This window comes from Vipera berus (genome assembly GCF_964194415.1).
Source record: "Vipera berus genome assembly, chromosome: 4".
In the NCBI taxonomy this organism is placed as follows: domain Eukaryota; kingdom Metazoa; phylum Chordata; class Lepidosauria; order Squamata; family Viperidae; genus Vipera; species Vipera berus.
In genome coordinates, this window is record NC_138206.1 from 99,920,825 (window position 1) to 99,936,265 (window position 15,441).

The 15,441-nt window shown below is 41.5% G+C and overlaps 1 protein-coding gene across 1 annotated transcript in view; it reads left to right on the forward strand.

The window, feature by feature from the left end:
- Positions 1-1,997: 1,997 nt before the first annotated feature.
- Positions 1,998-15,441, forward strand: part of SLAIN1 (SLAIN motif family member 1) — a gene marked incomplete at both ends in the record, with an annotated part of 31,439 nt that continues 17,995 nt past the window's right edge. Inside the window, 3 exons of the mRNA XM_081327548.1 lie at positions 1,998-2,470; positions 6,921-7,060; positions 13,419-13,562. Coding sequence (XP_081183674.1) covers positions 1,998-2,470; positions 6,921-7,060; positions 13,419-13,562 — 757 coding nt within the window. The remainder of the gene's footprint in view (positions 2,471-6,920; positions 7,061-13,418; positions 13,563-15,441) is intronic.

The following is a 15,441-nucleotide window of genomic DNA, read 5'->3' on the forward strand; positions in this document are numbered from 1 at the left end:
GGGTCCGGAGTACCTTAGGAATCACCTGCTGCCAACGTCAACGTCCCTCCGTCCAGTGCGCTCCCACAGAGAGGGCCTCCTAAGGGTTCCGCAATTCGGAGAATGCCGTCTGATGGCTCCTAGAGGGAGGGCGTTCTCTGTGGGCACGCCTGACCTATGGAACCGTTTACCGGTTGAGCTCCGGATGGCTCCTGACCTTCGCTCCTTCCGACGCGACCTAAAAACATATCTCTTTGAGCAATCCGGTCTGGTCTGACGGGTTCTGTTGTAATTATTGTTTTAAGGTAACTATCTTCTGCATTTGGGCAAAATTAGGGTTTAATTTGTTTTCAATATCTGTATTTGTGCATTCTGTTATTTATGTCACTGTTAACCGCCCTGAGTCCTTAGGGAGAAGGGCGGTATACAAATCAAATAAATAAATAAATAAATAAATAAATAAATAAACTTGCTCTTCTCTGCACTTTCTAGGCTCTCAACAGCTTTTTCATAGTGTGGGGACCAAAACTTGATGCAGTATTCTAGATGTGACCTTATTAAGGCTTTATAGAGTGGTACTAGTATCTCACCTGACCTTGATTCCCTTTCTCTGTTAATGCAATTTAGGATTGCATTGGCTTTTTTGGCTCCCACCGCACACTGCTGGGTCATATTTGGCTCATTTCAAAGGCAGGTTTATTTGGCGTTTGATTTTTTTTCCCTATTGGTTCAACTATGGCATATCTGTTTTGGGATATAGCAACGTGAACATTTTTGGATATAGAATTCCCTGCTTCAACATGGTTAGTCAATTTAGCACATAAATTGTAGGACTGGAAGGGATCTTGGTGTCTTCTAGTCAAATCTCTTGTTCAAGGCAGGAAACCCTCCAGGGGTAGGCAACCTCGGCTCTTTTATGACTCATGGACTTCAACTCCCAGAATTCCTGAGCCAGTTGGCTCAGGAATTCTGGGAGTTGAAGCCGAGTCATAAAAGAGCCGAGGTTGCCTACCCCTACCCTATACCACAGGTAGGCAACCTCGGCTCTTTTATGACTTGTGGACTTCAACTCCCAAAATTCCTGAGCCGGCATGGCTCAGCTTGGAAACCTCGCCCTTTCCCCTCAGCATGATTGGCTCAGGAATTCTGGGAGTTGAAGTCCGTGAGACAAACGGCTGTCCAATCTCTTACTAAAAGCCTCCAGTGATGGAGCACCCACGACTTCTGGGAGGCAAACCATTCACTGATTGTTCTCACTGTCAGGAAATATAGCAACACTCTTGTGATTTGCAAAATATGTCCCACGTACGTGCTTATGCCCACGGAGGACCCAAACCTGAGGCTCTAAGTCTTAAGAAGAGAAACGATCTGGAGGAAAATATCCGGTTCTACTAAATGAGAGTATTTGTAGCTCAGGGTTAACATGAGGGAGTCCTTGGGTGTTCTCTGGGCTCGCTTGTTTCCTTACAGACGTTTCTTTACCCTCACACCGATTATGTTACCTAGCGTGGGTAATGAAACGTCTGAAAGGCAACAAGCGAGCAAAGCAAGCTCGGAGAGCACCAAGGACCCCTGAAATATCCGTCTGACGTGCTTCGAATCGAACGAGCAAAAATTCCCCGCGCCATTTTCTGCCTCGAAATAAACGCCTCAGAGCATTCCCGGCACCGGCTCGGCGACGAGAAAGGAGAAGCCCGGCGGCTTCCTTCGCGCCCTTGCGCTTCGCCTCCGGCAGGTCCCTCATCTCCGGCAAGAGACTGGCCTCCCACCGCACCCCGCCCTGCGTAGCGCAAGGCTGTCTCCCCGCCCTGCTTTGTTTCCTCCTTGCGCTTGCGCGGTGTCTGCCCGCCGAGGCTCCGTGCGCTGCGCTGCGCCTGTTGGCGTTACTGCTGCTGCTGCTGCGCCGTGGCTCCCCTGCCCGGGGAAGACGAAGCGCGCTTGCCGAGAGTCGCTGGGGAAGGGGCTCGTCTTCGCCGAAGAAGGGAGGCTCTTGCGCTCGTTCCCAGGCGCCTCCGGCTATGGAGGCCGCTTTGGTCAAACCGATGGTGGCGGAGGTGAAGCCCGGTGCCGTGAGCGCCGAGCTGGAGGTGAAGAAGCTGCAGGAGCTGGTGCGCAAGCTGGAGAAGCAAAACGAGCAGCTGCGCAATAGAGCCGCTGCCACCTCCCCTTCTTCGGCGCCTGGACCGAGCCCCAACAGCCCTCTCCAGCCGCGGCTCATAGCCGCCGCCTCGCAAGTCCCCCGCAGCAGCTCCCCGCCAGCCGGCAGGTCGAGCCCAGCGCCAGCTCTCGTATGCCAAGCCGAGCCCTTCGTCTACTTCAAGCCGTCCCCCACCGGGGGACCCCACGAGGCTCTTGCCGCCACTTCCATCCTTCTGCCCCCGGCCAGCCTTTTGGATGAGGTGGAAATCCTGGATCTTCGGCGGCTCAGTTGCCCTGGCCGGGAGGAAAAGGATGAAGACCGGCCGCGCTTCGAGGAGGAGGAGGAAACCTGGTGGGTATCTTTGCCGACCGCGTCGCAAGTTTTCCGCACAAAGGGTTTGTCTCTCTCTCTCTCGCCCTGGCGCTTCCCCCCCCCCTTTTTTTCCCCCTTGCTCCTCATCTGACAAAAACCCCTTCCTCTTTCTGTATCCAGCTGGCGCTTTCCAAAGCTCGCTTTTCCACCATTAGCTGCCCAATCCTCTTGGATTCGGATTTCTTGGCTTTTTTTTTTCTTTTGCTATTTAGATCAGGCCTCCCTCTCCGAACATCTCCGTTTTTCTCATTGATTTTTTCTCCCCCCAACCATTACTTTCCAAGTCCTCCATTTGCTTCCAACCTGCTTTTTGCCTGTGCGGTTTTTAAAAACAAAGATTTAGAAACACTGGCCTTTAAAGGCTTGTCTTTGTATTTGATTGGTGGATAAATCCCACACATGAATATGCATATGCATTTAAGGATTGTTTCTGAAAATGGGCACGAGTATAAATTCTTAAAAGAAATTTAGCGTGAATCGAGCCACTGGAATGTGTTAGTGTTGCATTCTTTGCTGCATTGCCTTGAGTATATTGGGCAAAATGATCGTGGTTGCAACTCGTCAAGATTCTAGGTTGAAGCTGATTGAAATAGGACAGTTATGAACAGCGTGCTGTGATGTAGGGAAGAAATGATAAAATGGGGAAAGCTGGGGATTTCAAATAAGCCAGTCTGGAGCTCGTGGTTTAGCATATATGTTTGAAATGGAAGTAGAGTTGAAAATGAATGGGTAATACTGCCTCAGTGGGAGGAATGAAAGCTTATGGCTTGGAAAAATGCATGTGGATTTCAGTACTGTGGTCAGCAACCCTCGTGGTTATATGGCCCGCCCAGAATATTTCTGAACAGATACAAAACAGTAAGGGTGCCTGCAAAAATAATGAAAATGAAGGTGGTATTTGAGATATATTGCAGAAAAAGTATAAACTACAACAGTCAGCGGAAGCTGATGGGCTCTTTCTCCATTGTTAGAAAAACTGCAGTCATTTAGGAGAAATCCTTAGTCCTTTCAGAAGGAGTAGAGAAGTTGGGAAAAGAGTGCTGTTTCATACTTCTTCATTTTCTTACAACCATACCTTCTGACACTGCCTCTTGTGAAATTCAAAATGCTTCCAAAGAAAAGTACATGTAGATTTGTGTGGAAAGAAGAAGCATCATTCGCTCTTTCCCATATCAAATACGATTTATATTTCAGTTCCATATTCCTCATTGCATCACACAGTCAACACATTTTTTTTCAGAATCTCAGCTATTAATTTGGCATTATCTGTATACAAAAGGACACACTTCTAACATTACCACAAGCTTTCATTAGTTATTTATCCATAAAGGACATTACATATAATTGTATTACTCTTGCACAATGTTAAACAATTTGCTAAGAATTTCATGTTGTAAAATATTCTGGAATTTAAGTAATCCATCTGGGTAAATAAAAGGCATCAGTATCAACAAATGGAACCACATTGGTTCATCAGAGACATTTTTTTATCATCAGCTGCAGTCTCTAAGAAGTTGAGTAATGTTTAAAAGAACTCAACAAAGTAGTCCTGAAAATCAACAGAAAAGTCTCCCAGTGCTTGTGAATCTAATTCTAACCATACCATGAAATGAAATTAGCTAATGAGATACAGAATGTCAACTCCTACATTTAACTTACCCAAGAAATCAGTGTTGTACACCCAGTTGATTAAGAGATACCATGAGGAAGACAAGCGGCATTGATCTTTAAACATTTATCTCTACCACCCAATCATCCAATATATGAAAAATACCAAAGTACTTTCAGCACCATGGTCATACCAGCAATAACTTATGGCTGCTAAGTGCGGAGCATAAGAAAATCTGAAATAGAGAAGCTTTGAGTACACAGTACAATAAGTGGTGGAAGGTAAATATTAAGTATAAATTTCACTCAGATATCAAATCTGAAATGCAGAAATATAAATGCAGAACCAATTTGAAGATGTCATCCAAATGGCACAGAAATAAATTAAGAATAGGCAGGAATCCCAAAGATGCTTTTTTCAGGAGGCAACTGGACTTTCCTGTGTTTCTTTTGAAGATGTTTTGCTTCTCATCCAAGAAGCTTCTTCAGCTCTGACTAGATCAGGGGTCTTCAAACTTGGCCCTTTTATGTCTTGTGGACTTAAACTCCCAAAATTCCTGAGCCAGCGTGCCTGGTTGAGGAATTCTGGGAGTTGAAGTCCACAAATCATAAAAGGGCCAAATTTCAAGACCCCTGGACTAGATGGTGGGGAGTGGAAGGATTTATATTGCTTGCAGACAGATGGTCATTTGCATTCCTTTAGAGCAGACATGTCAAACTCGCAATGTCACGTGACATCACGCAACATATCAGGACTGTTTTGCCATTGCCGGCAGTGGGGTGGGTGCGGCTTCTGCGTGACGTGTCCAGCCCACAGGCCAGCAGTTTGATACCTCTGCTTTAGAGAGTCATTGAAACCATTTGGAGGTTGACCTGTGTCCTCGGGGTCACCTGAGTGGTGCAAATGTGTGTGTTTTCTGCCCTATGTCCCTTCACTGTTGAAGGCAGATACAGGCTGTTGGGGATGAGTCTGTGCTCTCTGTATCTCAAACTGAAGCACAAATGGTTCCTGTAGTCTGCAATGTTTTCTGGAAATCCATTCATACTCTCTCACCATACTCTTCAATGACTGTCTAAAGGAATGCAAATGACTATTTTCCTGCAAGCAATATAAATCCTTACAGTCCCCACCATTTAGTCAGAGCTGAAGAAGCTTCTTGGATGAGAAGCGAAATGTCTTCAAAAAAACCCACAAAAAAGTCCAATTGCCTCCTGAAAAAAGCACTTTTGGGACAACCAGTGCTTTTTTTTGTAAAAGAAAAAGGTGCCGGAACTCACACATGTCATACAACCTGCCTTGCCTACCCTACAAGGTTCCATCCAAAAAAGGTGCCGGAACTCCGTTCTGAGCGTTCTATGACAAAAAAAGCCCTGGGGACAACCATACCTGGATGACTGAGAGTCCCCATAGGCAATAGGCAGGAATGTTTTAAATATGCAAAGCAGTGGGTGGCTTTGGTGTGGTAGTCCTTTTAGATGCTCGCAGGATTGACTACCTCTTAGTTGGAGAGATGAAATAAAACTTGGACCCAGATAGAATATTATAGCATTGGACTGTGTACAACACAAACACCTGTTGATCTTATCATTTCTAGCAGTGAACCTATCTAAATGAATGGACTAAAGTACTTAAGAAATTATTTTACTTTTTGCCTTTTCTCATACATTCTTTTCCCCCCTCAAGCTCCCCCTTGTCATTCCTATTCTCCTCACTCGTGTTTCCTTCACTAATCACCTTAAGCTTTTATCTTAATCAGTCAAATTAATAACTATTTTAGATTTTATTCCTTTGTTGTGTTTCTGTATGGTTAGATACATGCCTTAACCACATATTCAAATTAGACTTTGCCACTCATAGTGGTTTAGGTAAGAATTTTAACATACAATATTTAATAAATAGTAGACTAGGTTATTGTCAGCCCTTTGAGGTTGTCCAGATCAGGAAACAGACACCACAAAAGACTACAACTATACTGAGATAGGCTATTTTAATATCAATTTGCAAGCCTGACTGCATTTTCTCTTCCTTTCCTCTTATATTCCAGGGAATCAGGGAGGAACCAGAATGAGACTTCCTAATACTTTTTCTGTTTTCTGGAATGAAAGCAAGTTTGGGCACCTGTCATAATGGGTTCTGCATAATTGAGTCCCAAGGAGCATGTCATCAGTTGGCAGTCCCTTCATGCTCACTAGAAATCTAAATCCAGCCCTCCTTGAATTCCATTGGCTCTTATCTACCACCAATTAACCTTGACCATTAGTAGTTCAGATTCTTATAAAGAGATAAAATGGAATAAACTTGCACTAATCTGAACAACCTTGGTTCCTGATTTATTGCGCCTAACAACCTCCACTTGATTCCCTTTACAACCCTGGTGACTCATTTTACGATCATTGTAAAACTGTTGTAAAATCGAGTCCAGTCATGTGGTGTCTTGACTTATAACCACAATGGCTTACGATTAAAATTCTGGAACCCAGAATTTTAGTCATAAGCCATTGTGGTTATAAGTCAAGGCACCACATGACTGGCGTCACGATTGTTAAGTTGAGGATTTACCCGTAGGGTATTTAAGTTCAGTTCAAGGCTTGCTTAACTATTGGCTCCTATTATTTCACTTGATGGACTGTTATCTCCATTCTTGGAAGAATAAATAGTTACATGATCTTGATTTACAAAAGACTAAAAGTAATGTTGTTTAAAATATGCTTCAAGCATTGTATAGTTTTAGGACTTGTAATTCATCTTCAAACACCAAAGGTAGAAAATTACAGCTAGCATCACTACAAAGAATAAAAGTTTTTCTCTGCTTTTATTTAGGTTATATGCTGCACCTGGTAAGGGTATCATGCAGCAAGAAAAATCGCTGACTCCTCTGCAGTGGTGTCGACATGTTCTGGATAATCCAAGCCCTGAGATGCAAGCTGCAAAGCGTTCTTTGTGCTTCAGGCTGGAACAAGGTAATTCCAAGTTTCTACTCTTAAGATTTGTTTTGGGGGTTTTTCAACTAAACCTTTTCTTATTGATTTTATTAATTAGAGTAGGGCTTTTCAACCTTTTCACCGATTGTACCACTTTTAGGATATGGCAATATTCGAGTACCACCTAGCAAGGTGTCAAAAACCTGGTGACCAAAAAAAATATTTCAAAGTTGCAATTGAACTGAAATGACTCATGGCCATTTTTTACACTTATGACCATTGCAGCATGCCCAGGGCCATGTGATTTATATTTGGATTCATATTTATGATGGTCACAGTGTCCCAGGGTCATGTGATCCCCTTTTGCAACCTTTTGACAAGCAAAGTCAATGGCAGGGCTGCTGGTGGCCAAGTGCTAAGGCGGGACTTCCTCCCCCGCCTCCCTCTTTCTCATTCCCATCTCCTTCTGAAAGAAGAATTTTGGAAAAAAAAAACCATATTTTCCCTCTTCCATATATTCATCAAACAAGGAAAAGCCTCCAGAGACAGAAAAGACATGCCGCTGAGGGAACTTGCTTAAAAAGGTTCATCCCCCTTTAAGAATTAGCTACTGGCTAAAAAGGAAAGTTAAGAAGCCGGCAGCCAGCACTTAAGGAAGAAAAAAAAATGTAGTAAATACTGGCTGCCGGCTAAGGCAGCTTTCCCAAATGGCTCCATTTATAAGTAAAGGAATGCTGCAGACAAAATCCATTCAGGAGAAAAATACTTCAAAATCCCTTGCAGCAAAACTTACAGCTAACAATAGCAGAGCAATAGAAGCTAACACGAGACATCAGCCATCAGCCAAATAGAAATTGCCAAACACACTCCTTAAGAACATAAAGCCCACATTGCACAAATCCCAGAACTTCAAAGTCACAAAAGCACATAAGAATCCTTCCACTCTCCATCTCCCTCCCTCCCTCTGTGCCTCACCTCCAGCCGATGCTGCCTTTCTTCATTCCTGGTGGAAGGCGACCCATCCCTGCTGCGTTTCTTGCCTCTTTGTTGCTGCCAGCACAGGTGGCTGCCACAGAAGTTGTAGATTGGCTCATGGCTGGCCTGCTTGATCTCCTCTCCTCTCTCCCCACCCACCTCCTCCTTCTTTCCCTTTGGTGCAGCTAGAGCTGACTCCACCTCCTCCCAAGGCTGCCTCTTTTTCTCTCTCTCCGTCTCCCGCCCAAACTGCCTTTTTTATAGCCTCTCCTGTCTCCGCCCCTCTCCTTCTCCTTTCTCTTCCGGGTGAGCTGGAAGTGCCGATCCTGGGGCCTTTGCCTCGTCCCAGCCACTCTGCAGCTCCGGAGGACTCTCTCACAGTAAGTCCTGCGCTGCGCTGGCTCGTTCCCTCCCCCACTACAGTTGGCTGGGCAGGGCCACATATCACCTGCCACGTGCTAATGTACCACAGGTGGTACGCATACCACCAGTTGAAAAGCCCTGAATTAGAGATCAGTACCAGTATAAGATTAGCCATTTGAATGTTGTTCTATATGGAGCTGTCCTTATAAATTTTATTTTTTTTATAAAATAAGGGTTAGAAATTTGTGTGACTCTGGAATTTTTCTGCTTTTCTGTCCCATGATTTTAGACACATATGTAAGCTCTTTGTTATGTTTTTGATACCCTTTATCTTTTGGAAAGACAGCTAAAATCTGATGCATGTTTATAAAGAGTTGTTTTCATTTGAATAATCACTGTCATTTTTAAAATTCCCACTTAGCTTGTACAAGAATGTGTGTGTTGATTTGTCAGAAAATACCTTCAAATGAATAGAATCAGGTAGAAGGTTGGTTCAGAATGATTGTTTGTAGAATAAGTGCAATATTGACACTATGGTGAAATGATGATTGTGGCAAAGACCAAGGAACCAATTAGTAGACTGGTTCCTTGGAACCTGTATGAATAAGGAGATAATGAGAGGTCACCTGCATGTGCTTTGGACAGTTATTCCTTGCCAAGAGACAAGGGCAGCAGTTTTTATAGATTTGAGCAACAGGGGACAAATAAGTTAGCCATCTTTCTCACAACCATAGTATAGCTTTTTAAAGGACCCTAAGTTAAGAAATCTTGCCTTCTAAATACTTTCAGAAATTATCTTTTAACTATCTTAAAACTATTAGAGACCTTCAGAATGACATGTTCGAAAAGTGTTCATTGGGTGAGTATATCTTCAACTTTGAACAAAAAAAGCTAATTATAAGTATAGAAAATCAAAGCATCTAAAATAAACAGCAAAATATCGTTTTGATTTTAGAAAGTTATAAATAGACTAAAAATCCAGGTACATTTGGAACATTGAAACTTTTACAATCAATATTTGGAATTAATTAAAAAGAACAAACAGCTTCTTGTGGGGAATAGATCTCTTTTGGCTTTTGGAAGACATAACAGAGATAAGTAATTGCATGATTTAAAAACTGGACACTAGAGGAGATTAAAGATTTTAGATACAGGAAAATATGCATGCCTATAAAATACAAAATGTTACAACAATGAAAATACTGAAGGAGTCTTGAAGAATGAAGTGAGAGATTAGTAGCTACAACCTCAACAATGTCAGAATTGGTATCTGCTTCTATGGAGAACTGACAGGCCAAGAGAATTACTTGGAAAAGGATGTTTCTCTGGATCTACAAAAGAAATTGGTTGATGTTTTAAAATTCAAATAGAAAATACAAAGGATAAACCAAGAGAGAAACAATCTGATCTGGCAGGGTTGATGTGCACCATATTTCTTTGATTAAACAATGCAACAATGCCATCTATCAGGAATCCGAAAATGTGCCTTCCCTGTAATTGCATTTCCCCTTTGGAATGAGGTTCCCCTTGAGATCCAAACAGACCCCATCCTTCTGGCATTTCAAAGAACTCTTTGGTGAAGATGATTGAAAACCCCCTTCCTTTTTTTCTTTTTGTTCCTATCTGGGTTAGATGTTTTTGCCAAAATTTGTCCACCTTTTTTGTTTGTGTGACAATCGTGCTTTAAAATTTGTGAACCCTTTTGAACTGTTGCTTAATAAAAGATTTATATAAGCAAAATTTATCCCTCTTTTTAAAAGCTGTAAAGTAAGACATCTGCATATGTTTTAATTTATATTGAAGGTCTAATTGCCTGTTATTTATTTTATTACATTTATGAAGATGAAAAGGCATCAAGAAATCATAAATAATATTCACAAAGAGATAAAAAGTAAAAACAAATGAGAGTGATTTTAACAGGGAAGGAAATGAAAATGCAGTTAGCCAAAAGTCAAGATGGTAGCTATAACTGCACAAAGTCCTGCACAAAATAAATATATATTTTTAAAAGGCCAGCATTCAATAGTTTGGTTACATCTACCATCTTGCAAACGTGCAGATATCCTGCTTTTGACTGGCAACTCATTGAAGTAGAGATGCCAACAAAGGAAAGATTTAAAGAAAAAGAAACAAATACGTTTCTACAAGATAACACCCAAGACAGGATAGGAAGTCTGTCAGTCTCTAGACTGGACATTGCATCAGCAGGAGGGAGACTCTGTAGAGCAGGGGTCTTCAAACTTGGCCCTTTTATGACTTGTGGACTTCAACTCCCAGAATTCCTCAGCCAGCATGCCTGGCTGAGGAATTCTGGGAGTTGAAGTCATAAAAGGGCCAAGTTTGAAGACCCCTGCTGTAGAGTCTCAAGAAAACTGAGTGAAAAGCTATCTAAAGGGAACTGCTTATCTAAAGTTAGACAGACTAGTGAGCTATGTGAAAGCAACTTGAGCTGAAGGTAAGGAAGACAGAAAATTAATGAGTGGAAACGTACTCAAGTTAGATCCTACCTTGCCCCCAGACAGAGCATCCCAAACAGATTCAAGTGCTATTGTGTGTAAAATGTGAGCAAAGCCATGAAACTGATGTAGAAATTTTTAGGAAAGGGAATGTTGACATTTAGTTTGGCATAGACTTACTCCACCTATATACTGATCAACTGGGGACAGGGGCAACAGATGTAGAAAACCAGTTTGGTCTAGTGCAGACATGTCAAGCTCATGACGTCATGTGATGTTGCGCAACGTATCAGGACGGTTTTGCCATTGCCGGCAATGGGGTGGCCGCGGCTTCTGGATGATGCGTCTGGCCCGCGGGCCGGCAGTTTGACACCCCTAGTCTAGTGGTTAAGGCACCAGGTTAGAAAGCAGGAGGTCGTGAATTCTAGTTCTGCCTTAGCCATGAAAGCCAGCTGAGTGACCTCGGGTCCATCCTTCTCTGTCAGTCCACCTCACCTCGCAAGTGGTTGTTGAGGGGAAAATAGGAGGAGGAAGGAATATTAGATATATTTGCCACCTTGAGTTGTTTATAAAAATAATAGAGGTGGGATAAAAACAATAAACAAAGAAATAAATAAAGTAACAGTCAGTGGAGGAATACTGCACTTTTATCACTTTTCCTAAAACACGTTTCATACCTCATACTTTCACCACTTCCTTCCTCGGTTCTATTCTGAAATTACTTCTATAAGAAGAGCAGAAGTTTTTTTTTTCTTTCCCTGTGCCTACTGAAAGCAGTCCTGCTAAAACTGACTGGAATACATTTCACATTTTCCCTAAGAACAGTGGAAAGTTCTAGAACATGCTTTGTCCATCCTCTTCCAATTTTTTTTTATAAATGCTGTGCTTTTATTACTGAGGTTCTTAGAATCCCAGCTGCAAAAACAGTAGCTTTGTTCACTGTGGGTCTTCTCAAAGACATAATTGTGGCAAAATAATGAATGATGTTTACACATGGGCTGCACGTGCATAACAGGGAGATGGCCTTGGATCAGATTGTTAGGACACTGCATCTGACACCAATCAAAGGCATAAAAGACCTTTTTCATTTTAAAGGCATTTATATTTTATGACTTTTAATGAAAAAAACAAAAGATTGAAATTTGTCTTAAAAATGGCTTTTACTTTTCTTGGGTTTTCTTTTAATAAGATTAAGATGACATGTTAAAGTGTTTCTCATATATGTGCATGCATAATTTAAGTAAATCATTATTATCATTAAGTCCATCATGAGCTGTATACCAATCTGGCATTTAGCATGAGTATAATTGAAAAATGTCTGCTCTGGAGTGTGTAAGGTAAAGGTAAAGGTTTCCCCGCACACGCGTGCTAGTCGTTTCCAACTCTAGGGGCCGGTGCTCATCTCCGTTTCAAAGCCGAAGAGCCAGCGCTTGTCCGAGAACGTCTCCATGGTCATGTGGCCGGCATGACTGGACGCCAAAGGCGCACGGAACGCTGTTACCTTCCCACCGGAGTGGTCCCTATTTTTCTATTTGCATTTTTACGTGCTTTCGAACTGCTAGGTTGGCAGAAGCTGGGGCGAGTAACAGGCGCTCACTCTGTTACGCGGCACTCAGGATTCGACCCGCCAAACTGCCGACCTTCTCATCGACAAGCTCAGCGTCCTAACCCACTGAGCCACCGCGTCCCTTTTCTGGAGTGTGTACATTTATATTAAAAATGTGTATTTATGTAACTTGAAATTTCACTTTGGTGAAAAGAAGAAATATTTACATCTATTGGCTTAAAAGCTTAAAAAGGGGATGCAATTTGTATTGGCTACTTGATGAGTGAATCTGTGGTTTATCACAAAATTTCACTCATTCAAGTTTATCATCAAGAATTAATCCAAATAATATTGTGTTTCAAAAACCTTTCCTCTGTGATACTTAAAAGCTCAGTAATACAGCATTTCTTTTAAGCATTTTTAAAACATGACTTTGTTATTCTCAATACAAATACATTGATTTTAGTCTTTAACAAAAGTATAGCTTCTAAAGTTCTTGTGTATACTCATTTTGTCCATAATCAGAATATTCTCATATCCTTTATCCATAATCAGAATATTCTCATATCCTTTATTTTTCTGATAAATTTCAATTTAAATAATTTGTATAAGTAAATGTTTGTACCAAGGGGTGTTTAAAATGTTCAACGTTAAATTGTATTGTATGGGAGATTAAAAAAAATAAGAAAAGAAAAACACTTTAAGTCTATTCCATTTTGATCCTTTCCCTTCATAATGCGGTTCTTTTTTATTTATCTTACACAGGGTTTTTCCCCTCTAACCTATAGAAAATTATTGACCTTCTATCAGTCCAGTGGGATAACTCCCATGAAAATGGCATCTCGTTTTGATATGAGACAGGCAGCAAATAAATTTAACAAATCTCTCATACATCATTTGGTTTGGGAATAAAATCCACCGTCTCCAGTAAGACTTATCTCGCTAGAAGTACATATAACAATACTGTTTGATCTTTCTTATGATATTAACTTCCTAATAGATATGCATTCTGTTACTAAATACAAACTGATATTTTCTTTTCTGTGCCCACTAACAGCTACTAGATGGCGGAGTCTCTTCTCTTCATCCTTGGCTTTTCCTTATAGTCCTGTTGCAAGGTTTACTCCATATAGCAATAGCTTTAACAGTCCTGCGTTCCCTAAAACCTTCAGCAAAGCAATATTAACACCTGAACAAACAGGTAATGCCTACTTTCTTACTAACGTAACAGTTTAATATTATCTAAGCCCAGGCCCTGTAGGTTTACAGAGAGTGTTTTTAAAGACTAATGATGATTCAATCCAGAGTAGTAATCAGGAGATTCTAGTCCTCCCTTAGGCACCGTAGCCAGCTGGGTGGCCTTGGGTCCAGTCATTCCCTCTCAGCCTTAATCAGCATCAGGTTCTGCCACAAATTAATATATAAAGAAAAGCCATCGTGGATTGCTAGATTTGCTGTAAAAGCTAAGTAAGTGCAGTGCAAAATAATAATAATAATAACTGATCCTGCAACCATGTGAGACAAATGCTGAGAAAAACAATATTAAGTCATCTGTTCCTTGTTGAGGAAATGCAGCTGATGTCAGCACCTGATAAAAGTTCAGATGTCTGGCAACTGGTTCATATTTATGACAGTTGCTGTGTCCCAGGGTCATGTGATCATCTTTGGCAACCTTCTGACAAGCAAAGTCAATAGGGAAACCAGATTCACTTAACAACCAGGTTTCTAACTTACCAACTGCCGTGATTCAATTAACAACTGTGACAAGAAAGATCGCAAAATGGGGCAAAACCCACTTAACAACAGAAATTTTGGGCTCAACTGTGGTTGTAAGTTGAAGACTACCTGTACTGGGTCCTTGATCCTTAGCTCTGTTTTGTCAAGCTGAAGTTGGGGACTGGACAAGGAGTAGAAAGGACCAGTTTATTTATTTATTTATTTATTTATTTATTTATTTATTTATTTATTTATTTATTTATTTATTTATTTATTTATTTATTTATTTATTTATTTATTTTTGGGACTTATATGCCGCCCTATCTCCCGAAGGACTCAGGGCGGCTAACAACAATAAAATACAGCGATACAAAAGTTAAAAAGAATTAAATTAACAGCCCCGATAAAATAAATTTAAATTAATAAATTAAAAATTAAAAAACATTTTAAAAATCCCTGTCATCAGTCCAGCTCAGCCTGATGAAAAAGGAATGTTTTAAGGCCAAGGCGAAAGGACCAGAGATCCGGGGCCATCCGGAGCTCAAGGGGGAGTTGGTTCCACAGGGCTGGCGCTCCCACAGAGAAGGCCCTCCCCCTGGGGGTCGCCAGCCAACATTGTCTAGCCAACGGCACCCTGAGGAGGCCCTCTCTGTGTGAGCACACTGGGCGATGGGAATTCATTCCCAGCAGCAGACGGTCCTGCAGATATCCCAGGCCTAGGCCATATAGGGCTTTAAAGGTAAGTACCAGCACCTTAAATCTCACCCGGAGGACAACTGGTAACCAATGCAGCTCACGCAGGAGGGGTGTAATATGGGAGTATCGGGATGCTCCCATCACTACCTGCGCGGCCGGATTCTTGCAGAGTAGCACTGCAAAATTTAGTACTTATTTAAATGCACAGACTGGAAGCAGAATGGAGCTGTCCTCTTCTCTGATGCCATGTGCCATATATGCCTTTTCTGTGAAGTCCATATATCCCAAATAAATTTTGAGAAAGCAACTTGTTTTACATAACTATACATGTAGAAGCTCAAAATTCCATTTAGAATATGGGAAGTAGAAGATTTAGCTACCCTCATCATTAACCTACACAAGAGTCATGGCTCATTAACAAATGGGAAGAGGAGAATTAGCTTCCTTAATCTCCTGATGTAAGATAGTGGTCTATTAAATGCAACTTGGTCCTCTGGCTTTGAGACATCCTGAAGTACAGCAAAAGACTCAATATGGTAATCTGTGAGAATTTCCCCTTCATTATTTTATTTGTGATGGTATGTTTTCAAAAGGATATTCTTCCACTTTCTTCTTTCCCTTGCTCTTTTCCATTTCATTTGAAGGGTCCTCTGAGAATTTTTTTTGCA